The sequence below is a fragment of the Orcinus orca genome, chromosome 15 (genome assembly GCF_937001465.1).
Source record: "Orcinus orca chromosome 15, mOrcOrc1.1, whole genome shotgun sequence".
In the NCBI taxonomy this organism is placed as follows: domain Eukaryota; kingdom Metazoa; phylum Chordata; class Mammalia; order Artiodactyla; family Delphinidae; genus Orcinus; species Orcinus orca.
Window position 1 is genome coordinate 66,420,995 of NC_064573.1, and position 25,747 is coordinate 66,446,741.

Here is a 25,747-nt window from a genome sequence, read left to right on the forward strand (position 1 = left end):
TTGTTTTTGTTTTTAGATTCCACATATATGCGTTAGCATACGGTGTTTGTTTTTCTCTTTCTGACTTACTTCACTCTGTATGACAGACTCTAGGTCCATCCACTTCACTACAAATAACTCAATTTTGTTTCTTTTTATGGCGAGTAATATTCCACTGTATATATGTGCCACATCTTCTTTATCCATTCATCTGTTGATGGACATTTAGGTTGGTTCCATGTCCTGGTTATTGTAAATAGTGCTGCAATGAACATTGTGGTACATGTCTTTTTGTTTTTGTTTTTTGAATTTTTGAATTTATTTTTTATACAGCAGGTTCTTATTAATTATCTATTTTATACATATTAGTGTATATATGTCAATCTCCCAATTCATCACACCACCACCACCACCCCTGCCACTTCCCCCCTTGGTGTCCATACGTTTGTTCTCGACATCTGTGTCTCTATTTCTGCCCTGCAAACAGGTTCATCTGTACCATTTTTCTAGGTTCCACATATATGCATTAATATACGATATTTGTTTTTCTATTTCTGACTTACTTCACTGTATGACAGTCTCTAGATCCATCCACATCTCTACAAATGACCCAATTTCGTTCCTTTTTATGGCTAATATTCCATTGTATATATGTACCACATCTTCTTTAATCATTTGTCTGTTGATGGGCATTTAGGTTGCTTCCATGTCCTGGCTATTGTAAATAGTGCTGAAATGAACATTGGGGTGCATGTGTCTTTTTGTTGTTGTTGTGGTAAGCGGGCCTCTCAGTGTTGTGGCCTCTCCCGCTGTGGAGCACAGGCTCCAGACGCGCAGGCTCAGCGGCCATGGCTCACAGGCCCAGCCGCTCCGCGGCATGTGGGATCTTCCCGGTCCGGGGCACGAACCCCTGTCCCCTGCATCGGCAGGTGGACTCTCAACCACTGCACCACCAGGGAAGCCCACATGTGTCTTTTTGAATTATGGTTTTCTCTGGGTATATGCCCAGTAGTGGGATTGCTGGGTCATATGGTAGTTCTATTTTTAGTTTTTTAAGGAAACTCCATACTGTTCTCCACAGCGGCTGTATCAATTTACATTCCCACCAACAGTGCAGGAGGGTTCCCTTTTCACCACACCCTTTCCGGCATTTATTGTTTCTAGATTTTTTTTGTTTTTGAATTTTATTTTATTTATTTTTTATATAGCAGGTTCTTATTAGTTATGTTTCTAGTTTTTTTGATAATGGCCATTCTGAACGGTGTAAGGTGATACCTCATTGTAGTTTTGATTTGCATTTCTCTAATAATTAATGCTGTAGAGATTTAAGAAACTTTCAGCAAGGCCTACGGCAAGCCCTGGGATCAAAGTTACTGTAGTGGGGCTTCCCTGGCAGCTCAGTGGTTAAGAATCCGCCTGCCAATGCAGAGGACATGTGTTCGAGCCCTGGTCTGGGAAGATTCCACGTGCCGCGGAGCAACTAAGCCTGTGCGCCACAACTACTGAGCCTGCGGTCTAGAGCCTGCGAGCCACAACTACTGAAGCCCACGTGCCTAGAGCCCGTGGGCTGCAACAAGAGAAGCCACCCAATGAGAAGCCTGCTCACCGCAACTACAGAAAAGCCCGAGCGCAGCAACAAAGACCCAATGCAGCCAAAAATAAATTAAAAAAAAAAAGTTACTGTAGTGTAAGTGCCTGACAGTAAGCTTTTTTTTTTTAATTTTAAGTGCCTGACATTAAGCTTTCGATTGCTGAGGCATTCATTTCAAAGACACGCACCTCAAACATTTTGTGGAACACAGTTACTAGTTAAACAAATAGATAAGGAGACAGGCTGCCCCCACCCAAGAAGTCCCTCCCCCACTTTTTTCTTTTAGCCCAGCGGCTTGTGAGATCTTAGTTCCCTGACCAGGGATTGAACCTGCCTCTTCGGCAGTGAAAGTGCAGAGTCCTAACTGCTAGACCCCCAGGGAATTCCCCAAAATTCCCCTTTTAGAAAGTCCTGGGTAACCTACATAACTGACTGCTTGAGTGACCCCACTTTTCCCTTCCTGTGTCCTAATTCTGGCTCTTCTGTTTTAAATTTGCCAATAAAGAGTGAACCTGTGAAACCCTAGGCACCTCATCCTCAACCCCAATAAAGGCAAAACCCCAGGTGCATGCTCTCTCTCTCTCTACCTGTGACCTTGCTGTGTGGCCCCAGACGTGCCAGGTACCCTCCAGGACTTGTAATAAACCTTTTCTTTTCCCCCCAAAGTTCCCTAATGGTTGTTGCTGAGGTGTATCTTGCAATCACAAGGACTAGTCCATCCACGACACTGGCTCCAGTTGGGGAAACGTCTGGGGTGTGGGGGGCTCCCACTGGTAGTACAGGCCCCCCAGGCACTCCTAGCCAATAGCATCACTATCGATGATAGGCTGAGACTGACACAAAACAGTCACCCAACAGAGGAGTCCTGTGACTCCAAGGACCAGGCCTCCCTCAGTATCCTTGCTGTGCTCAGTCATTGGCTGGGAGCCCATGGGAAGCACAGCCTTTGCACTAGCACTCGATGGGTTTCAGAGCACAGCTGGGGCGATTGGGCAATTGTGCTCCCCACAGTAGGAGGCCTGAGAGACATGTTTTGAAGCCACTACAGTCTACCCCTTGCACCACATACATTTACTTCTCCACACAGGTTCAGAGATAGTTCCATGGGCCTCGCTTCCTGAGTGGAACCTAAGAAAAGGGATGCTACTAGAATAAACCATAACCTCCATTGCTTTGGTTGATCCGTGACTCAGGGCTGCAGTTGGTATTCATCTTCTTCCACCATCCATCCTAAACTCACCTGAGTCTCAGCTCTTACCTCAGCAGGTCTTGATAGCATAACCCAAACCTTATTGCTGAGGGTCGTGAACCCTTGGTATGTTAACTCTTTTCATGCCAGGGGTAATTCATGTGTCCATTCTCAGTTGCAGTGGGCAATGGAGTGCCAGGAGGCTCCCAAGCAGCTCACCTGGGTTCTGCACGTGTTGTCCCATCCCCATTGTGAACATTGGGGTGCATGTGTCTTTTTGTTGTTGTTGTGGTACGCGGGCCTCTCAGTGTTGGTAACTAAGATCCCGCATGCTGCGTGGTGCGGCCAAAAAATAAAGAGGATCAGAAACACTTCTCATTCTCATGGAACTGACAATAATATTCATTTAGTTTTACGTTGGGGCTATGTTAACTCTCCTGCCCTCTGTTATAATACTAGTCTGAAGAGATCTGGATCATCGGAACAGCCCACAGATGTGACACTGATCTGTTACACTGATATCATGCTGATCAGACAGGACATGTAGAGAGGGCTCTGAAGCAGGTCCTGGCTGCAGAGCAAACCGTGCGAAAAATTCTTCAAACCTGCTGGTCCCTGTGCACAAGAAGGTCAAAGTACCCATGTGGTAGCCACAACTTATAATTCAATGGAACCCTTTCTGTGTCCCCTGGGAAAAGCATGTCCTCTTTGAGGACCAGGGTCTCCAACATTGCAGAGCTCAGAGTTACAGGAATGGGAAGCACAATATTCTCCCAGTGAGTCATTGGGAGTAAGTGGGTTGGCTTATCACAGAGTATTTCCTCCAAGCTGGTACCTCAGCTATGCTTGTAGAAGGCTGTTCCAGCATTCTGTGATGCTGGATGTCTCTGGATGGTGCAGTAGGTGGTATATCCATGGGATCCCAAGGCCATGGGCCTACTCCTACACCTCCCTGCATGTAAAACAGGTCCCTGGTTGAAGGCTATGATACGTGGGATTCCATGCTTGTAGATCAGGCATTCCATAGGCTGCTGAATAGTGGCTCTGGCTGAGTCTGCAGGCAGACAAGGCAGACCCTTGCCCAGGTTAGGTATCTCTCTCTCTCAGGACAAACTGGTGACATTTCCAGGACAGAAAGGCCCACTGTAGCTGAATTGTCAAGTGGCCAGTTGGTCTCCTCAAGGAATAGTGGCATACTGGGGGCTCAGTGTTTTCTCTATTTCTCTCATCCAGCCATATGCCTCTACCTCAGATCTCCTTATCTCTACATTCTAGTCCTTTTCCTTCCAGATCCCCTTCCAGACAGCCAGACCACTGACCACTGCTCAGGAACCTATCTGTATTTTCAACTTAGGTCACTTTTCCTTCCATAAAAAGCGGATGACTGCTTGCAGCTCCACCTATTGGGAAGATTTTCCATCTCCACTGTCTTTCAAGACCAACTCTGAAAGTGGCTGCTATGTAGCTGTGGTCTATTTTTGCTTTGCACCTGTGCACTGAGCCAACCTGTCCATAAACCAAGCTTGAGTCTTTTCCTCCTCGTTTTCAGCTAGTCATGTGGGACCTCCATACAGGCTTAGGGGCAAACAGGGAAGGGATTTTGGAGCAACTGTTGTGTGCAATAGGGGTCCTAGGCTACTCGCTCATGCAGCTTACTTGTGCCCTCTGGTCCCAGGAGGGCTTGATTATATTTACAATGACCTCTGCTGGGCCCATTTACTTTTATTCCTCACTGGGTCCAAAATAACCCAACTCATAATTGGAAGTTCTGAACTTGGTCACTTGATGACAAATGGCCAACTGTTTTATACCAGGGCTCAGTAACAAGCCTGCAGGTATTTCTTCAATGGTGTACACTTCTCTGCAGTAGGTGGCACGACCTTGCCCAAGAATTCCAGAGTTCTGCATTGTGATTCTCCCACTGGGGCTTGCCATAAGCTCTATACTGAATCTTTCCCTCCGCTGACTCCACCAACACCATAGGGTCTGCTGGATCCGATGGTCCAAGTGAGGCACGGTTTGCTCTGCAGCCAGGACCTGCTTCAGAGCCCTCTCTACATGTCCTGTCTGATCAGCATGATATCAGTGTAACAGATCAGTGTCACATCTGTGGGCTGTTCCGATGATCCAGATCTCTTCAGACTAGTATTATAACAGAGGGCAGGAGAGTTAACATAGCCCCAACGTAAAACTAAATGAATATTATTGTCAGTTCCATGAGAATGAGAAGTGTTTCTGATCCTCTTTATTTTTTGGCCGCACCACGCAGCATGCAGGATCTTAGTTACCAGACCAGGGATCGAACCCGGGCCCCCTGCATTGGAAGCGTGGAGTCTTAACCACTGGACCGCCAGGGAAGTCCTGATCCTCTTTTCTAAGTGGAATGTAAAAGAATGAACTTGCTAAATCAATGGCAACAAACCATATACCTCAAGCCTTATTAATCTGCTCTAGCAATGAAACAATTTCAAGCGCATCAATTGTGATCAGGGCTATTACTTGCTTGAGTGCACAGTAATCTATAGTCATTCTCCAGAATCAATCCAGTTTCTGCAGGCACCAGACTGATGAATTAAACAGAGATGTGATAGAGACCACCACCTCTGCACCTTTTATAACTTTCATGGTGGCACCAATCTTTGCCATCCTTCCTTCTCTCCTGCCCCACTTCTGGAACACTCCTTGGTCTTCTGCTGGGAGCACCACATGACCCTGGTTTTCCTCACACCTCTCTGGCAAGTTCATTCAAAGTTCTGCCAGCTCACCTTCCCCTAGCTGGTTTTCATTTCATTTCATTTTTCGCTGTTTGTAGAATCACTAGGTTTTTACTTTACTTTAGCTTTAATTGAAAGTACATAATAAAATGCACATTGTTCAAAACAAGCACTAGCCAGTGTTTAATGTCTGTATTTACCTTTAAAGGGTGAGTTCTATCACTACAACTTTGGGTCAGGTCACATTCACAGGGCCTCAAATTCAAAATTTTGAGGCAGGGTCTTCCCTGGTGGCGCAGTGGTTGAGAGTCTGCCTGCCAATGCAGGGGACACGGGTTCGTGCCCCGGTCAGGGAAGATCCCACGTGCCACGGAGCAGCTAGGCCCGTGAGCCATGGCTGCTAAGCCTGCGCGTCCGGAGCCTGTGCTCAGCAACGGGAGAGGCCACAGCTGTGACAGGCCCGCGTACCAAGAAAAAAAAAAAAAAAATGAGTCAATCTTGTGACTTCCCTGGTGGTCCAGTGGTAAAAAGTCCACCTTACAATGCAGGGGACACAGGTTCAATCCCTGGTCGGGGAACTAAGATCCCACACGCTGAGGGGCAACTAAGCCGGTGCGCCACAACTATGGAGCTCTCGCGCCTCATCTAGAGCCCATGTACCGCAAACTACAGAGCCTACACGCTCTGGAACCAGAGCGCCACAACTAGAGAGAGAAAAACCCTCATGCCGGAACTAGCGAGAAGCCCACGCACCACGACCGGGGAGCCTGTGAGTTACAACGAAAGATCCCCCATGCCTCAGTGAAGATCCCATGTGCCGCAGCAGTCAAAAATAACTTAAATAATTAATAAATAAATAAAAATTTGAGGCAATCTCCAAATGGAGTTTAGAGGCCTGAAAGAAGAAAACATCAAATTTTACAAATTTTACCTGCTTCCCAGACCACACCACTTGGTGTGAATATTTGTATAAATTTGTAATTATTCTTTGAGGAACACACTACGAAATTTGTGTATACATATTAAAAGCTCAAAACGTCTTAAATGTGCATTTTAAATATACCACGAGTTCTGTAATTCTGCTTGGTCTTTCGTCATTTTTCAACCCTCCGCTAAGGCTCAGAAAATATAAGTGGCCTCTCGAGTCTCTCCACCCCTGTGAAGAAAAAAGTCTGCTTTTGCTCTGTTTATCCCGGTAACAGCGAATGGACAAAAGTAAAAGCCAATAGCCACCGGCGAAGCGCGCCCAGCTTCACTTACCGCCGAGGCGGCCTCTCAGACAAGGGAAACTCGTACTCCCACACCTCTGAGTGCTTCTCCCCTCTGCATCCCAGAAGGCGCTGCGTCGCCTCTAAGCCTTCCGCCCCCTTCCATCCCAACAGGCAACGGGGCTTATAACGTCAAACGTTCGTCATCAGGATGATTATAGAAATGCCTGAATATACGCCCATGCTTAAACATTAAAAATCTCTGTAACAGGCTCACCGATGAGAAAGAGCCCAAAAGATATGTCTTAGTGATTTTTTTTCAGAGGATTTAGTTTTAATCTTCAGGAGAAAAATTCCATCTTTCAGTAGACTCGCTCAGGCACCTCCTTGGACAGCACGCGCAGGCCGGCGGCTCGGGGGCCTCGGGGCCCTAGGCAGAGCAAGTGCGAGAGGAACTGGTGGTGTCTACGCGGTGCTTGTAGATTCTTCTGCGTGGAGCCATGGGAGGCCTGGAGAAGAAGAAGGTGATGGGCGAGAGGCCGGGGCGGGTCTGGGGCAGGGGGGACGGGGGTGCCTCAGGAGGTAGGAGACGGGAGCGATGGAGCCCGGGGACTGCGCCTTTCTCCGTCCTTGGATCCTCGTGGGTGCAGAAGCGGCTGGGATCAACGCGACAGGAGACAGCAGGCAGAAGGGGTTCGAGGATGGGCGAGGACGGCAGTACTTGTTCTGTAAAATAGGGGAAAGAACCCTGGAGTAGAGCTGTGAAAGAGCGTTGAGGTTACCAAGCAGAGCTGCACCCCAAAACAGGCCGAGCCGGAGGATAACTTTACTGAAAGTGATGAACATTACGTAGAGCTCACCATTATTTCGAGCTCATCATCTCTAAAACTTGTGACTCCCTTTTCTGCTGAATCAGGCTTTGTCCTGGACATTGGGGATGGGAGATATAATCAACTAGTTGTGGTCCCTGCATTCGTGGAGCTCACTTTCTAGTGGGGAAGCTGGACACTAAAGTAAATAACCAAATAAAACGATCACAAACAAGCCTGGCAGCGGAAACTAAGTGCCAAGGCCTTCGGGTGGAAAAGGCTTGCTGTGTGCAAGGAATTAAAGGATATCAGCTTGGCTGGGGTATAGTAAACCAAGAGGAGAGTGGCATCTGGTGAAGTTGCGGTTGGACAGGGACCAGGTCACGCAAGGCCTGTCAGGCACAGTGAGGAGACTGATTTTATTCAAAAAGCAGTAAGAATCAACTGAAGGGGGAGTAATATCTGTTTTTCAAGGAGTTGTTCTTGTTGCCGTATGGAGAATCACCTTGATGGCATGAAGAGATTAGAGAGGGGATGGGGATGAGGATGAGGAAGATGTAGTTGCCTCGATTGTTTCTGTCAGCTGGAAAGTTCCTGCTGCCAATCTGTTTTTAATCCAGCTATTGAGCTAAGTGCTAGTGATTGGAACTACAAAGATGTAACACTGAAAACCTGACTTTGAGGTACAGGTGCAGATATGTAAACAAATCATGACAGTTTTTGTCGTTGTTGTTTGTTTGTTTTGTTTTGGCCACACCCAGCGTCTTGCGGGATGGAACCCGGGCCCCGTTCAATGGAAGCTCGGAGTCCTAACTACTGGACCACCAGGGAAGTCCCAACAAATCATGACAGTTTTCAAAGCAGGGTTTCACAACCGTTTTGACATTTTGAGCCAGATAACTGTTGTGGGGAGGGTTGTCCTGTGAGTTGTGGGATGTTTAGCAGCATTCCTGGCCTCTTACCCCCTAGGTGCCAATAGCATCTAACAGCCCAAAATGCTGAATACACCGCCATACATCCAGGGAGTAAAGTCACCCCAGTTGACTTTAATTATCCCCTTAATGTTTGAAAGAATAAGAATGGTGATAGTGTAGGGCAATAGAAAACAATTTTAATGAAAGAATGAAAGCAACTTCCCTAAGACAGTCTGAAAGTCATCTTTGTACCCTCAGAACTTGGCGCGGGCCTGATCCCCAGTAGACAATGTCTAAAGGGAAGAATGAATGAAGGGCATGTTTCGTGACTGTGGGATTATTCATAAACATACCCCTCAGAAGGCTACAGGTTTGTCCCTTTAGAGCTGGACCTGGCCATTGAGGCCTATGCTGTCTTAATCCAGAGGAAGACCTCGTTTGGGAAGGACGTGCTTGGTTAGCATTGCAGGGAGCTGGTACAGTGCACTGCTGCTCTATCAGGGATACAGACGTGTGAGTGTGAGGCAGCATCTTAGCACCACAGATGTCCAGATGGTTGCACAACACAACATGCTCTTTGGGTGCAGGTAGAGACCAGGCCTTTTGTCTTTATTACCTCCTAGCATCTAGCTAAACACTTGGAACATAGTAGAGGTCTTGTGATTGTCTGTTGAATGAATGAGGAAGGAGAGAGGCTGTGTGGCTTAGAGTGTGCATTTTCAACTGGATGGTGTCATGCCGAAGGGAACAGAAATTGGTTGGGGGACATCTTAGACATTACAATGATGTGTAGCCCTCAGAAGGACCACATTACAGAAACATCTACAGTGTACCTGTGGTATTAACATTTTATGGGGCTGTGAGAGAGGGTGATTAAAGGGGAGAAAAGGTCTAAAAAGGCCTCTGGTGGTGGAGGGGTGGTTATAATGAAAAAGAAGTTGAGAACACTGGCTTAGTGGATGAGGCACTCAGGTTCTGGACTTGGACCTAGGTCTGAATCCAGCCCCAGCTCTTAAAAAGCTATGTGACCTGGGCAGGTTATTTTACTGAGCCTGTTTTCCTCCCTTGTGAAATGAGAATTTTAATGGCACCCACCTCACAGTGTTGTGGGGATTAAATGAATAATGTGTGCAAATCAGTAATCATAATGGTCAGTACTTACAGCCACTACTAAGTGCTTGGCATAGCACCTGATCCACAGCAACCTCATGGTCCTGCATCGTGCAGATGTGTGTGTCCTCCTCTGTGCTGACAAGTGCAGGGACAGTGCAGGAGCGCTCCGTCCCCACAGCCTCTTGGCCATTTATCCAGAGTAATAGTCGCCTCTTGCATGAGCAATGTCCAGAGGTTGCTCTCCGTCATTGTAATCATTGCTAATGGAGAATTGATTTTATCCTCCCCAAGTATGAACGAGGCTCTGCTACCAACTACATCACCCGAAACAAAGCCCGGAAGAAGCTGCAGCTGAGCCTGGCCGACTTCAGGTGAGGTTGGAGAGGAGAGGGGGACTTCGGGTGCCTGGCCAGTGAAAACTCAGCCACATCCCTCTCTTAACTGCACTGCTGCAAACTCTGTCTGGGATTCTGCTATTCCTTCTCTTTCTTGCCTGGCTTTGCTTTAGTGAGCTGTGCTTTGCCAGGTGTGGTCCACGGGGAAGCTGGAGAACTGGGTCGTGTCACCCTGAGTCATCAAAATGGGCCCACTGGTGCAATGCACTGCTGCTCTCTTATCTGGGTCTTTGTCACCCATCCTCTCCCTTCTGGCAGTAGTGACCCCTGATCCTGCAGCTTGTGGTTCTCAGCTCCTTGGAGAGTCCAGTCCAGACTCTTCCACAGCCTGCGTCCTGCTGCCTGGCTCACTTTTCATCTTCCAAACGCACCCAGCACTTCCCACTCTTACAGCTGCTGTCCTTCTTAAGATTCTCTTCCCTCTGCCCTTTATAGGCAGACCTTGGAGATATTGTGGATTCAGTTTCACACCATTGCAATAAAATGAATATCACAATGAAGCGGTTTCCCAGTGCATATAAAAGTTACATTTACACTCTACTGTAGTCTGTTAAGTGTGCAGTAGTTTTATGTCTAAAAGAAATGAACATGCATTAATTTAAAATACTTCATTGCTAAAAAATGCTAATCATTATCTGAGCATTCAGGGAGTGGTAAGCTTTTTGCTGGTGGAGGGTCTTGCCTCGATGTTGACGGCTGCCGACTGATCAAGGAGGTGGTTGCTGAAGGCTGGGCTGGCTGTGACAGTTTCTTTTTTTTTTTTTTTTTTTTTGCGGTACGCGGGCCTCTCGCTGTTGTGACCCCTCCCGTTGCGGAGCACAGGCTCTGGACGCACAAGCTCAGCAGCCATGGCTCACAGGCCAACCGCTCCACGGCATGTGGGATCTTCCCGGACCCGGGCACGAACCCGTGTCCCCTGCATCGGCAGGCGGACTCTCAACCAGTGCACCACCAGGGAAGCCCTGTGACAGTTTCTTAAAATAAGACCACAGTGAGGTTTGCCACGTTGATTGACTTCCTTTCGTGAATCATTTCTCTGTAGCACACAGTGCTGTTTGACAGCATTTTACCCACAGTAGAACTTCTGTCAGAATTGGAGTCGATCCTGTCAGACTCTGCTGCTGTTTTGTCAACTAAATTTATGTAATATTCTAAATCCTTTGTTGTCATTTCAGCAATTTCCACAGTAGATTCCATCTCAAGAAACCGCTGTCTTCACTCATTTATAAGAAGCACTCCTCATCTGTTAAAGTTTTATCATGAGATGGCAGCAATCCAGTCACACCTTCAGGGTCCACTTCTAATTCTAGTTCTCTTGCTGTTTCCACCACATCTGCAGTTACTTCCTCCACTGAAGTCTTGAACCCCTCAAAGTCATCCATGAGGGTTGGAAGCAACTTCTTCCAAACTCCTGTTAATGTTGATATTTTTATCTCTCCTGAATCACGAAAATTCTTAACGGCATCTAGAAGGGTAAATCCTTTCCAGAGGTTTTCAATTTACTTTGCCCAGATCCATCAGAGGAATCATTGTCTGTGGTGGCTATAGCCTTATGAAATGTATTTCTTAATAAGACCTGAAAGTCAGAATTAGTCCTTGATCCATTGGCTGCATAATGGATGTTTTGTTAGCAGGCATGAAAACAACATTAATCTCATTGTACAGCTCCATCAGAGCTCTTGGGTGACCAGGTGCATTGTCAATGAGCAGTAATATTTTGAAAAAACAAAAAACTTTTTTCTGAGCAGTAGGTCTCCAGGGTGGGCTTAAAATAGTCATTGACCATGTTTTTTGTTTTGTTTTTTTTAATTTATTATTTATTTTTGGCTGCTTTGGGTCTTCATTGCTGCTCATGCTTTCTCTAGTTGCGGCGAGCAGGGGCTACTCTTTATTGCAGTGTGTGGGCGTCTCATTGCGGTGGCTTCTCTTGTTGCGGAGCACGGACTCTAGGTGCATGGGCTTCAGTAGTTGTGGCTCACGGGCTCTAGAGCGCAGGCTCAGTAGTTGGTGGCGCATGGACTTAGTTGCTCCACGGCACGTGGGATCTTCCTGGACCAGGGCTCGAACCCGTGTCCCCTGCATTGGCAGGTGGATTCTTAACCACTGCACCACCAGGGAAGCCCCTGACGTTGTTTTTTGTAAACAGATGTGCTGTTATCCAGGCTTTGTTTTTCCATTTATAGAGCACAGGCAGAGTAGATTTTAGCATAATTCTTAAGGGTCCCAGGATTTTCAGAATGGTGAATGAGCATTGGCTTCACCTTAAAGTCACCAGTTGTGTTATCCCATAACAAGAGAGTCAGCCTGTCCTTTGAAATTTTGAAGCCAGGCATTGACTTCTCTCTAGCTAGGAAAGTGCTAGAAGGCATCTTCTTCTAATATAAGGCTGTTTCATCAACATCGAAAATCTGTTGTTTAGTTCATTATCTTAGCTAGATCTGGATAACTTGCTTCAGCTTCTACATCAGCACTTGCTGCCTCACCTTGTACTTTCATGTCCTGGAGATTGCTTCTTTCCTTAAAGCTCATGAACCATCCTCTGCTAGCTTCAGAGTTCATCCTGCAGCTTCCTTACTTCTGTCAGCCTTCATAGAATTGAAGAGAGTTAGAGTCTTGCTCTGGATTAAGCTTTGGCTTAAGGGAATGTTGTGGCTGGTTTGATCTTCTGTCCAGACCACTAAAACTTTATATCAGCAATAAGGCTGTTTTGCTTTCTTATCGTTTATGTGTTCCCGGGAGTAGCTCTTTTAATTTCCTTCAAGGGCTTTTCCTTTGCATTCACAACTTGGCTGGCTGCGGTGCAAGAAACCTAGCTTTCGACCTGTCTTGGCTTTCACCATGCCTTCCTCACTAAGCTTAATCATTTCTAGCTTTTGATTTAAAGTGAGAGATGTGGGACTCTTCCTTTCACTTGAACACTTAGAGGCCACTGTAGGGTTATTTGTTGACCTCATATCAATATTGTGTCCCAGGGAGTAGAGAGGCCTGAGTAGAGGGAGAGAGACTGGGGAATGGCAGGTCGGGTGGAGCAGTCAGAACACACACGACATTTATTGATGAAGTTCACCATCTTGTATGGGTGCTATTCGTGGTGCCCCCAAAATGATTACAATAGCAACATCAAAGATCACTGATCACAGATCACTATAACAAATATAATAATGATGAAATAGTTTGGAAATATTGTGAGAATTCCAAAAATGTGACACAGAGACATGAAGGTGAGCAAATGTTGGAAAAATGGCGCCGATAGACTTGCTCAATGCAGGGTTGCACAAACCTTCCATTTGTTTAAAAAAAAAAAAAAGAAAATGCAATTACCTGCAAAGTGCAATAAAGTGAAATTCAATAAAATGAGGTATACCTCCATGTGGCTGAAATGTTGATTTGTCAGCAAGGCCTTTCCTGACTCTCCTTGCTAAAAGAGGTACCTACCAGTTGGCCCCTGTCAATATCCTGATTGTTTCCTTTCTGGTGCTTGGGACTGTCTGCACTATGTTTGTCAGGAACTTGTCACTGTCGGACTCCTGCACTAGAAAGTGAGTTTTCCAAAGGGCAGGGCTCCTGTGTTCTCTGTTCACTGCAGTTTTCCAGGCCCAGCGTGCCCAGTGCTCAGCACGTTTGCTGATAGAAGGAGTGGCCTTTGTCTTCCAGGCGGCTGTGCATCCTGAAGGGCATTTATCCCCATGAACCCAAACACAAGAAGAAGGTCAACAAGGGCTCCACGGCAGCCCGAACCTTTTACCTTATCAAAGACATCAGATTCCTCCTCCATGAACCCATTGTCAACAAGTTCCGGGAGTACAAGGTGAGGCCTGGGCTTAGGGTCTGGATGGGGCCCTTCCCAGCTCTATGCAGACCCACTAACACTGACCTTGGGCAAATTGTTTGATCTCTCTGAGCAAGCCTGTACATAGGGTGAGGTAATTCTACCTCAAAAGGGTGTCAGGGGGATTGACTGAGATCTTAGGTGTGGAAATCATTTACATAGAACCTGACCAATGATTAATGCATTACCTGTCATGCTTTTCCCCTGGTTCTTTTGGAGAAGGGTAAATGTATTGCCTCTGAGGCAAAGATTGTGGTCTTTCAGGGGCTCTCTGGTGTGTTTTCTGCCCAAATAAACCACTCCTATTCAGGTTCTTTCTGGAATTGTTCCCAGGAGACCAAGCTTTTCATTCCTCAAATAGAAACGATTAAATGCTTAAATACTGCAGGGAAAGAAGAAACTTAATTATACCAAATGCAAATAATTGAAAGTAGACTGCTGTTACTGTAGCCTTTGCCGAGCAGCAGGGCCAGGCTGTGGGGTACAGCTGCTGGTAGCCCTCTCGCCAGAGCTGGCCGAGGTGGGCGGCTGGACCTGTCCTGCTGCTGGGTTTTCCAGACACCCCAGCTCATTGCATTGGAACTGGGCCCCTTGTGGGACTGGCTGTCTCAGAGCTGCTGTTTACAGTCTCAGCGCAGGTGGCCTCTGAGCCTCTGAAGAAGTGCTCGGGGGAGGCAGTTGGTCAGTTTAGAGGACTTTCTGGGGCCACCATTGGCCTCAACTGCATTTTCTCGTGTGGCCCAGCCCCACATGTGGGCCCGAGGCTCGTTTCACACACATGCGGACTGGTGTTTCTGGCCCAGCCTCCTGGCCCTGGTCTGTCTCACTTCTCAGTTGGAAAATAGGGCTGAAAACTTTATACTTTCACGTAAACATGCGGAGTCAGCCCGTCTGAATGCTTATCCCTGTTCATCTGTCAGCGGGATGCAGTGGGGTGGCTCTGTCGTCAGTCTGGGTCAGGTTCGCTGCTCCGTGGAGGTGGCTGTTGTGCAAACCCCGGGCTGAGGGGGCAGATCGTGCCGGCAGACAGCCGTGGTCGGAGAGCCCTCCTGCCCCGAGCATCCCTCCTCCACGGAAGGGGTGTACGGGAGCCGTTGGCCCCACATCAGCGGTCTCTTCCTCTCTCCCAGGTGTTCGTCCGGAAGCTGCGGAAGGCCTATGGGAAGAGTGAGTGGAACACGGTGGAGCGGCTGAAGGACAACAAGCCCAACTACAAACTCGACCACATCGTCAAGGAGCGGTGAGCCGGGGGTTCTGACCTGGTGCTGGGGGTACAGTGGGGAACGGGGCCGAGACCCTGCTCACAGAGCTGGCGTCCTGTTGGAGGAGGCAGACCAGAAAACAAACTGCCAAGTTGTTCTAATGGTTGCAAGTCCACACGAGTGCCACGAGGGATGCTCTCCAGGAAGGGAGCTGGAGGACGCACGTTAGTTACAGGCTTGTCAAAGGAGGTCTCTGGGGGAGACAGTTGAGCCAGCCAGGAGAGGCATGGTTCAGGCAGAGCAAACAGCAAGTGCAAACGCCCTGTGGTGAGAGAGAGCCGGAGTCCTGGGGGTATGCGTGGGGTGCATGGTCAGTCCTGGAAGATGTGACTGGACACCTCTGATCTCAACTGTTTCTTGCCCATCCTTCTCAGCAGTCCCCGTCATTCGTTGACTAAATCAGTGGGGACACTTGGCAATGTCTGGAGGCACTTCTGCTTCTCCTGACTTGGATGGCAGGGGGTCTACTAGTATTTAATTAGCAGAGGCCAGGAATGCTGCTCAGCACCCTGTAGTGCACAGGACAGCCCCCACGACATGGGACAACCTGGCCCACAATGTCAGTGGTGGTAAGGTGCAGAAACTCTGGGCTAACTGAATGTCTGCCTTCTCTTGGTGGCTGTTGGCCCTGGGAACACTTAGCTCCAGGCTGGATGGACTTGGCTTCGTTGAGTCGGGCCAGCCATGGGCTAGCAGGGCAACAGCCTTGGCCTGGGAGCTCGACAGCAGGTGTTCTCACCCCAGCCCGTGGCCACGAGCTGGGCAGTCCGCGAACTGCTCCTGCTCCGAGCAGGTCCTCCTCTAACAGAGAGATGACGCGTGTGACACAGCTGTCCTGTGGAACAAATGAAAAAAAAAAAATGCTCAAGAAAAAAGCAAGTGTCTGGATTCATGTGCACACTAGATGGCAGTATGGTGGCATTCCCATTCTGCGTCACCTCCTTCTCCTCAGCCCTTGCTTAAGAAAAATGTCCAGTGCTGTTTCTAGGAAAGGCCCGGGTTGTTGGGTTTGTCTGTGAGGTGCAGAGCGAGGAAACTTCAAGGCACAAGAGGGGGCTGATTGAGTCTTTGGCCTCTGAACCAGGAAACCAAGTGCCTCTCTTGTTCTGAGAGGTCCCTGCGGACCTTTCTTCTGTTTTGCTCTGTGTCTGAAGACCTGGCTGGCCCCTCCTGACTCATATTTTTCTGACCTCAGAGCCAAGTGGGCACATCCTGGTTCCGTGTTCCTCCGGAAGCTGTGGGGAGGTTGGCGCTGCCAGGCCCCAGGGCGTTGCCCAGCTCCCTGTTCAGGAGATGGCGGTGGCAGGGCCTGGGGTGGGGCAACGAGTTCAGGGGCCCCTCAGAGCCCAGGCTGTGCGACCCTACAAGCGCCACCCTCCTGGCCACGCAGGTACCCCACGTTCATAGATGCCCTGCGGGACCTGGACGACGCCCTCTCCATGTGCTTCCTCTTCTCCACCTTCCCACGGACCGGCAAGTGCCACGTGCACACCATCCAGCTGTGCCACCGGCTGGCCGTGGAGTTCATGCACTACGTCATTGCCGCCCGTGCCCTGCGCAAGGTGAGCCCGGGGCCACCCAGTGGGGCCCAGCCCCCCGCCCCGCACCCCCATGTCCTCACCACGCTGTCCCCCCTCCACCGCAGGTCTTCCTGTCCATCAAAGGCATTTACTACCAGGCCGAGGTGCTGGGCCAGCCCATCGTGTGGATCACGCCCTACACCTTCTCCCACGATGTGAGTGTGCCCACAGGGAAGGGTTGTGCAGGGACCGTTGCTCCCTCTCTGCTTCCTAGACAGAGATAATGGTGTGGGTGAAGGGGGGCTCTTCCTGTCCTGCAGAACCAGCTGGGTTCCTGAGTGCCAGACAGGGCAGTGGCGGGGGGCGGGGGGTGTGGTACAGAATTGTAACAAGAGCCCGAGCCAGCCTGACTCCAGTACCTTCTAGCTGGTTGACCTTGGACGTGTTCCCTTACCTCTCTGTGCCCAGTTAATAACGTGCTTCCACCTTCTAAGCCTTGTTGTGAGGATTTGAGGGAAAAAAGCTTTAAAAGTGCCTGGTGCTTGGCCCTCGGGGGTTGCAGAACCAACAGTGAGCGGCCACCGGGGCCGAGCACTGCCTGTATACACGGCCCTGCCCTCCAACCTGCTGGGTGCTCACCCCGCTCTGCCACCCCCACTCCTGTGCCCCACCCAGAACTGGGGACTGTGTGAGATTGGGGAGGATGAGCACAAGAGGAGTACTACTTATTACTGGCACTATTTCTTACTCATCTTTCTTTTTAAGACTGTGAGAATTTTTGGCAGGATCCGTCGAGAGAAATCTTGGTTTGGCCTCCGTATGGGGGTTGTTAGCCTCTAGTCTCCCACAGGGTCTCAGGCTTGGCGCCTGACTTATCCTGCTGTGGGCCTGCATTTGGCCTTGCTTCCTGCTTGTGCCTTGAGTGAGAACTGGTGCCTTCAGTGGAGACTCAGCTGGATGGCAGGTTTGCTGGCCAGGCAGCGGGGGCTGGTGGTCTGGGTCCCCTGGGCCACTGCTGATTACTCTGGGCTGGGGGCCACAGGCTGGAACCCCCGCTGAGTGCAGAGCAGCAGTGACAATTGGTGGCAGCCTGTGGTCTTTGTGGGTGAGAGGTGCTCGGCCCTCAGCAGTCCCTGTGCCCACTCCCTGGGGGCAGGCGTGTGTGCAAGTCTGTGCTCTTCCTTCTTCCCCTCTCTGTCCCTCCTCTCCTCTGTCCTTCCTGCCTTCTCCGCCCTGCCTTCCCTCCTTCCTCTCTGCCCCTCCCTCTCCTTCCTTCTCTCTGATGTCCCACCCCCTCACTGCTCAGACTGGTCTTTGTCTGTACTGCCAGTGGTGAATAGGGCCCTGTGGAGGCCGGCCTCCACACAGCTGGCCCTGGAGGAACGGGGGAGGGCACAGGCCACCCCTTCCTCCTTCCTCTCTGGCCAGCTCACTGCCACTGCTTCCTCTCAGCAAGAGGATGGGGGACCAGCCCTGGGTCATAGTTGGGGCCCCTGTGCAGCCAGTGCTGGGCTCCTGGCAGCAGGACCCAGGCAGGTAGCGGGGCCCAGGGGGCTGCTGTGCTGTGGGGCAGTCACCGCTCACGTGTTCGCAGGCCCGTCGAAGGCCCTGGTGGATGCTCATGGAAGGACTGAGGTAACAGTGGGGGACAGGTGGGGCACCTCTTGGCCCCTTTACCCCCACAGCCCAGTCACTGCCTGTTGGCAGGATGTAGAAACAGCTCAGCGTCACAGGCGCACAGGCACAGAAGGGATGCTGTGATCATTACTGATTTCATCATCGCTTGGCGTATCCCCCTGTCCAGGTCTCAGAAGTTGGCCAGGCTGGCCTGGCCTCTCTGGTATGCCAGGCAGTGCTGCTCAAGGGTCGAGGCACTTTGGTTTGGGTCTCAGGTCCTTGCCCTGTTTTGTTTTATCAACTCCTCAAGGTTTAAGACGAGCCCTCCCGTGTCCCCCGCTTGCTCTGTGTTTTTGCCCCAAGCAGGCAGCATTTCTCAGGAGCTCCCTGGGGCTGCGCCAGGCAGCTGCCCAGCCTGTCCTGGGTCCTCGGGTTGTGCCTTTGTCTCCGGCTCGGGCCCAAGGCAGGGTTGCTGAATTCTGAGTATCTGTCCGAAGGCTCCTGCCAGGGCTCGTAGGTGCTGAGTGCCGCCCGCCCACTACCCCCACCCAGGCAGATGGGCTGATCCAGGGCCACCTTTCCCAGCCAGGCCCCCAGGTGCTCATGGGCTGGCCCCAGAAAAGACAGTAAATGGAAATTACGGGATGGCTAAGGGAGCAGGCGTGAGCGGCCTCTGCAAGAACAGAAGTCTGCCTTGCAGGGTGAAGGGGAGAGCTGGGGCAGGGAGCGGGGGCACCAGCCTGTCCCGGGAACCTCGTGACAAAGGCTTCCCTCTTCTCACTCCTAGCATCCCCTTTATGGCACGGGGATCTGGCACTGGCCTCCAGGACAAGCCTTGGGACCCTTGTCCAGAGCCTCACTGGTGCCCAGAATGCTCCTGGGTAGGGCCATGCCACACAGCCTCTTCTCCTGGGGCAGAGCTCCGAAGGCGGGGCCACCCTGGAGGAGCTCCTGGTCCTTGGGCACCTGGAGCCCCCACCCCACATGGGTTGTCAGTGCCATCTTTGCACTGACACTGCTGATGCGTCTCTGTGTCCCCAGCACCCAACAGACGTGGACTACAGGGTCATGGCCACCTTCACCGAGTTCTACACTACCCTGCTGGGGTTCGTCAACTTCCGCCTCTACCAGTCGCTTAACCTGCACTACCCTCCCAAGGTAGGCCCCGGCCCAGCCCAGCACCTTCTCCTCACCGGGCAGAGGCCATGGCCTCTCTCCCCACGTGGAGGTGGGGGCTAGGGGCATCCTCTTCCTCTGACCTTCCCCTTGCCTCCCAGCTCGAGGGTCAGGCTCATGCAGAAGCGAAGGCCAGCGAGGACACCTATGCTTTGGACTCCGAGAGCTCTATGGAGGTGAGAGAGGCTTCCAGCGTTGGCCCTGCATCCCCCAGAAGGGTGGTTCCTGGCCTGGGGGTGGAGGCGGTCATGGCTAGACAGGTGGTCTCAGGGCTTACCCTCAGAACCCAAACCCACTGATACCCGGCCAAGAACTGCCAGCGCTACCGCTCCCCACCTGCAAGCAGCATCCCTGAAACCCTGCTGCTTTCCCACAGAAACTGGCCTCTCTCAGTGCCAGTCTGGCCCGTGTGGTGGTGCCTGCGGAGGAGGAGGAAGCCGAGGTGGATGAGTTTCCTGCTGACGGGGTGAGGACTGCGCTGCCCTCTGGAAGCGGGGGTTGGGGAGGCGGGCGGACTGAGGGGTTTAGAAGGAAGCTGGGGAGGGGCTCGTCTCCAGCCTCTGCCTCCAGTGGGGTGCAAGCAGGCCTGATAGTGTGAGCAGCCCCTTTTCTCGGCAGGAGATGGTGGCGCAGGAGGACTGCAGGAAGGAGCTGGAGGCTCAGGAAAAGCACAAGAAGCTCTTCGAGGGCCTGAAGTTCTTCCTGAACCGTGAGGTGCCCCGGGAGGCCCTGGCCTTTGTCATCAGGTGGGGAGCCTGACGGCACTGGCTCTGCCATACTGGGCTGGGTCCTGCCGTAGACAGCGCAGCCCTGGACGCCCATCGGTAACAATGGGCTGGCGTCAGTATCTGCTGCTTAGGGCTGTTGTGAGGATTCAACAAAATGGGTGTGGAAAACTCAGCACACCCCAAGCACGTGGAAAGCACCCATTAGAGGGCAGCTGGCATCACTTCCTCACCAGCTTAGGGCAGAAGGTCTCCCCTGGGCCAGCACTGGAGGCGTCGGCCAATTGAAGGGGGGGTTCCTGGGGTGGGGAGGGGACAGGTGTGTCCTAGGAGCGTGAGCTTGTGAGCCAGTGGGTTCCAGGGTGGGCACCTCATGCCTCAGTACCCTCATGGGCTCCCCCTGTGCCTGTAGGAGTTTTGGAGGGAACGTGTCCTGGGACAAATCTCTGTGCATTGGGGCCACATACGACGTCACAGACTCTGGCATCACCCACCAGATTGTCGACCGGCCTGGGCAACAGACCCCCGTCATCGGCAGGTAGGCCCCCAAGGCCCTCGTCTTCCTCCGCCTGTTTGGGTTTCTGGGGGCGGAGGTCTGTCTCCAGGCCCCTGCAGATGCAGTGGGGTCTCGGGTGGCAACACGGCTTTCTCTGCCCTCACCCTGCGCAGGTACTACGTGCAGCCCCAGTGGGTGTTTGACTCCGTGAACGCCCGGCTCCTCCTCCCTGTGGCAGACTACTTTCCCGGGGTGCAGCTGCCTCCACACCTCTCGCCCTTCGTGTCAGAGAAGGAAGGCGATTATGTGCCCCCTGAGAAGCAGAAGTTGCTGGCCCTGCAGCGGGGAGAGCACCCAGGTGAGTGAAAGGGAGCTGGGCAGGGCGGGGTGGGCAGGCTCCTCCAGGCTGGCCTCGGCTCCAGGGGCTTCACCTGGCTGTTTCCCTTCTTGGCTACAAAGGTGGCAAGCTCCAGAGAACAGGGCAGCAGGGGTACAAAGCCCTTTAAACTCTCATCGGAGTAACGTGGCTTAGGAGGAGGAAACGTTTGTGTCTTATAATCCAGTGTTCCTTGATGTCCAGAGTGACTGAGCAGAATGGTCTGGAAGTTCCACGCGAGGCAGCAGAGCTGAGGGGTTGGGGGCCTGGAGTTTGCTCTGAAGGCAGCTGGACCTGTGGTGGAGGTGCCAGAGGGCCTGTGGTCAGGATGGCCCTGCTCTGCCTTTGGAACGTCTGTGCCAAAGAGGGTGGTGCCTGGCGCCAGTTCTCACGCCACAAGGGGAAGAGCAGGCTCCCGGGTGTTCGTAATCCTTGGCTGTTTGTAGGAAATTTGAATGAATCTGAAGAGGAGGATGAGGAGGAAGATGATGAAGGTGATGGTGATGAAGAGGGAGGAAAAGAAGAGGAGGAGGAAGAAGACAAGGAGGCTGGTTCGGAAAGGGAGGAAGAGGCCCGACTGACGGCCCCGGAGGAGCCGAGGCTGGAGGGGAAGGTACCAGGGAGTTGATTGGGTTCTCGGCCTGGGAAGCAGCCCCACTGGCCACCTTGGTGCCAGAAGGGTGGGAGCCAGGGGGCTGGAGGTAGAGGGTGGGGGTCAACCTGCAAGCACAAGTGTCCCCCCTGTGTCCCCAGAAGCCCAAGGTGATGGTGGGCACAGTGAAGCTGGAGGATAAGCAGCGGCTGGCCCAGGAGGAGGACAGTGAGGCCAAGCGCCTGGCCATCATGATGATGAAGAAGCGGGAGAAGTACCTTTACAACAAGATCATGTTTGGCAAGAGGCGAAAAATCCGCGAGGTGAGTCTCCCCGCCGCCTGAGGCTCCAGCTGGGGCCGCACAGCTGAGCTTCGAGGCCGGCTGGCTCTCCCGGGCAGTCTCTGGGCCCTTTTCTAGCATTTTTCTGACGTTGTCTGCCTGCCTTGGGCATCTTGGTGTCAGTCTCCTTCCTGCACCCGGTGGTTTCTGAGTCTGCTGGGATTGGGGGCCAGAGCTGCTGCAGCAGACTCGGGGCCTGCACTTCACAGAAGTGCGTGAAGCTGGAGGGACTGTGGGAGGTTTTGGTTCAGCTTCTGTTTTGTTTCCTCTCATTCACAGAGCCACATATGCTCAATATAAAAGAAAAAAAATTTTTAAGAGAGCTCTGTGCATGCCAGAACTTTGTAATGGACGCAGAAGTGGCTCACAGTCTTGCCCTTGGGGTGATCTGTAGTAACAGCCCCCCAGGTTTCTTTGTGCATGTGATAACACAGATGTTACTTGGGGGGCATTGTGCTACACATACAGGCAGAGCTGGTTTTATGGCACTTAGCTTTATTGCACTTCACAGATAACGAGTTTGTTACAGATGGAAGGTTTGTGGCAACTCTGTGTTGAGCAAATCTGTTTAGCACCATTTTTCCAGTATTTGCTCATTTCATGTCTCTGTGTCACCAGTGATGGTAATTCTCACAATATTTCTGACTTTTTCATTATTATTATATTTGTCATGGTGATTTTGATCAATGTTCTTTGATGTTACTGTTGCAAAAAGACTATAATTCACTGAAGGCTCAGACGATGGTTAGGTTTTTTTAGCAGTATCGTATTTTTTATTAACGTATATGCACGGTGTTTTTAGACATAATGCTATTGCCACTTAACAGACAACAGCATAGCATAAACAGAACTTTTATATGCCCTGGGAAACCAAAAAATTCGCGTGACTCCTTTTATTGCAGTATTTGCTTTATTGGGGTGGTGGGTGGAATCCAACCCACAATATCTCCGAGGTCTGCCTGTAGGTTGTTCTGCTGTGTGTTTGTTATTTAACCACAGCATGAACTGTCCGTGGCATCATACAGTGCATGGCCTGTTCCCTGCTGACAGGATTAGGTTGTCTCCCTTTTATAGTCGTTCTCAGAGAACAGTCCTGAGCACCTCTCTTCCTACCTCCAAGCGTCTCTGCAGGGTAAAATCTTAGGAGTGTAATTGCCAGGTTGAAAGGCCACCTGTTTTGGAATAGATAGTGCCACATGGCCCCGGGGAAGGACTGTTCCAGGTCGACCCCACTCTAGCAGCTCCTGGTGAAGGTTTGAATGGCCCCCAGCTTTCCCAGGTGAAGGGGGTCAGTGGGGCAGTTGCCTCCAGCTCTGGGAGCCTGCAATCCTCCTGACTTGCTGTGGGCCCATAACTTCACAGAGTCATAAAGGCAGGGGTGAAGGCACGGTTCCTCACCTGAGGCTCTTCAGAGGGGTTTGCTTTTTCCCCTTGGTAATTTGCCTGTTAGCTTTCCTGGAAGCTCTGCTTTTAAGGGGTGGCCTTGAGTGGCAGAAGGGGGAGTCCCCTTCCCCGACCTCCCCCCATCACAGCTTAATCCTCCCCTTCTTCCTCACAGGCCAACAAACTGGTGGAAAAGCGGAAGGCCCACGATAAGGCTGTAAGGTCTGAGAAGAAGGCCAAGAAGGCAAGGCCGGAGTGAGTGGCGGCAGCCTCGCCATGGGTGAGGCCAGCTCCCGGAGGCTGGACTTGGCACAGGGACCCAGAGGGCCTGGGCTTGGTGACAGACCAGGGTCTTTTCTGTTTTCATCCTTCTCCTCCCTCTGCCGGCCCTGGCCTCCTCTCAAGATCTCTGGCTGGGCCCATGGACAGCCCCAGCCTCGCTCGGATGGAGCTCCCTGCTGGTGGCTGGGCAGAGAGGCCTCTGCCTCTCCTTGACCCCGCAATGCTCCCGGGGGTCAAGCGACACAGGGGGCGGGACCCGACCAGCCCCTCACTGACTGTTCCCATTCACCCTGGCTTTCTGCATCCCCTCCCCCACACGTACGGTTGGACCCACGATTTTCCCAGTGCTCTGATGGGGGCTAGGGTGGGGAAGCATTTGTTATTAAATGGCTGGAGTTCTGCAGCCAGTTGAATTCTGTGTTCGTGAGCCTTTCTGGGGTTGGAGAAGGGCCACCTAGTGCTCCAGGTTGGCCAGCCCTCAGTATTCACTGAGAGGAGCCGGTCACTGCTCAGAGCTTTCTGGCTGCCTGTGGATCCCTTGGGGTCCAAGGGTGCCAGAAGGTAGGTGCACATTCCAGCCCAGAGACTTTTCCTCTGTGAACATGCTTCCTCACGTGTAAGCTAAGCGTAGAAATTCTGGAGCCTTCCTCCCAGGCATGTGTGAAGGGTTCACTGATAATGTTTCAGAGAGTCACTAGTGTCAGGTGTCTGGTAGGTAAAGTACTCAGCAAACACCAACCGTGATTGTCATCACTTCCTGCTGGAGTCAGCGTGGGAGGTAAAAGCCAGTGTCTGAAGGATCTATGGGGCCTGAGTTGAGGGTACCTAGCTTTACCTTGTGGGCTTATGGGCAGAGCTGCCAATGACCCCCAATGTGGCTTTGCCAGCAGCTGGACTTGTAACCCTGGCTGGGCCATCCTTATAGCTTCCCACTTGACCCTGGCAGTGCCCTTGCAGAGGCCCAAGGGGACATGCCCTTGCCTGGACTGCCGGTGCCTCATGGCAGAGCCAGGGCCACTCAACCCCTCCCAGGTCAGGCAGGGAGATTCTGAATGCCCCCCCAGGGTGCTCCTGTGGGCTGAGTGCTCTCAGGAGCAGGGCACAGGATGGGTTTGGAACTGGGCTCCTCCTTTGCCAAATCTAGGCATTTGAGGGCCTTGGCCCTCTGCCCCTCACTCTGTAGAAGTGCCCAGGCTCTATAGAACTCTTTTGGGCAGTGTCTTCAGACCCACCCTGTGCAGGGGGAAGGCAAGAGCTTGGGCAGGCTCTCTGGCTGAGGGAGTGGAGAACCTAGGGCTCCTGTCTCACTGGGCCTCACCGTGGGTGTGCTGTGGGTATGTTCCACTCTGACATGCTTCATGGTGTGTGGGGGGGGTGGTCTTCTAGAGTCAGGGACAGGGTCAGGGTCTCTGGAGCCAAAGTCTGCAGCCCTGGGGGATAACTTGGTCCTGCCTGGGTGCATGTACATCCCAGGGCCATGGCAGGGGTGCCAGGGCAAGGCCAGAGAGCGGGCCCATCAGATATGGAAAAATCCTGGACTTCCCTGGTGGCACAGTGGTTAAGGATCTGCCTGCCAATGCAGGAGACACGGGTTCGAGCCCTGGTCCGGTAAGATCCCACATGCTGTGGAGCAACTGAGCCTGTGCGCCACAACTACTGAGCCTGCGCTCTAGAGCCCACGAGCCACAACTACTGAGCCCTCATACCACAACTACTGAAGCCCGCGTGCCTAGAGGCCATGCTCCGTTAGAAGCCACCGCAGTGAGAAGTCCGCCCACTGCAATGAAGAGTAGCCCCTGCTCACCGCAACTAGAGAAAGCCTGCGCGCAGCAATGAAAACCCAACACAGCCAAAAATAAATAGGAAAAAAAAAAAGATATGGAAAAATCCCTGGCAGTCATGCTAACGTGGAATTTTCCCTATTCCGGAGTCACCCAGTAATGGCAGGGGCAGTGGGGCTCTGACGTGGCTTATGCCCCACTGGGTGGCCAGCTGGTTTTGCACTGCCCACAGCTGGAGCTGAGCATTCTCAGCTCCAGGCAGGCACTAATCCCCATCCTTGGGCCTGCTCCTCTGGGGTGAAGGAGGGAAGCCTGGGACTGGAAAGAGTCAGATCCTGAATGCGGCACCTGCATCCTGATGGCACTGTGCTCAGTGATGGGCACCTTGGAGGGGGGGCGTCAGCTGAGACCTCCCGGTGGTATGACCACCCCTACTCCTCTCATCCACATTTCAG

The 25,747-nt window shown here is 51.8% G+C and overlaps 2 protein-coding genes across 7 annotated transcripts in view; one reads left to right on the forward strand and one right to left on the reverse strand.

Annotated features, from left to right (window-relative positions):
* TCN2 (transcobalamin 2) overlaps nt 1–6,863 on the reverse strand; it is a 33,894-nt gene extending 27,031 nt beyond the window's left edge. For 4 of the 5 annotated variants that reach the window (XM_049698568.1, XM_033412918.2, XM_049698569.1 and 1 more), the window contains exon 1: nt 6,734–6,836. The gene's annotated coding sequence lies outside the window, so the exon portion shown is untranslated. Of the gene's footprint in view, nt 1–6,733 lie in introns of all 5 variants that reach the window. The other variant, XM_012538211.3, reaches the window with a different exon arrangement.
* A 186-nt stretch (nt 6,864–7,049) lies between these two features.
* Nucleotides 7,050–23,924, forward strand: PES1 (pescadillo ribosomal biogenesis factor 1). 2 transcript variants are annotated; one of them, XM_004283718.4, is made up of 15 exons: nt 7,050–7,205; nt 9,809–9,888; nt 13,567–13,720; nt 14,872–14,981; nt 16,394–16,565; nt 16,649–16,738; nt 19,182–19,298; nt 19,418–19,492; nt 19,693–19,782; nt 19,935–20,062; nt 20,454–20,579; nt 20,711–20,895; nt 21,360–21,526; nt 21,667–21,828; nt 23,405–23,924. In XM_004283718.4, the coding sequence occupies exons 1-15, from the start codon at nt 7,182–7,184 to the stop codon at nt 23,486–23,488; spliced, it is 1,764 nt and encodes a 587-aa protein (XP_004283766.1). In that variant the 5' UTR covers nt 7,050–7,181; the 3' UTR covers nt 23,489–23,924. The 2 variants fall into 2 exon arrangements, with proteins under 2 accessions (XP_004283766.1, XP_049553752.1); XM_049697795.1 differs by lacking the exon at nt 9,809–9,888 and having other exon boundaries at nt 7,183–7,205.
* The last annotated feature ends 1,823 nt before the right edge of the window (nt 23,925–25,747 follow it).

Bases quoted from the DNA above. Each gene is read 5' to 3' on its own strand.
- PES1 (XM_004283718.4), top strand. From the start codon at position 7,182: ATGGGAGGCCTGGAGAAGAAGAAG. The intron at 7,206-9,808 runs GTGATGGGCGAG...ATCCTCCCCAAG, and splicing joins GAGGCCTGGAGAAGAAGAAG to TATGAACGAGGCTCTGCTAC. The intron at 16,566-16,648 runs GTGAGCCCGGGG...CCTCCACCGCAG, and splicing joins CCGCCCGTGCCCTGCGCAAG to GTCTTCCTGTCCATCAAAGG.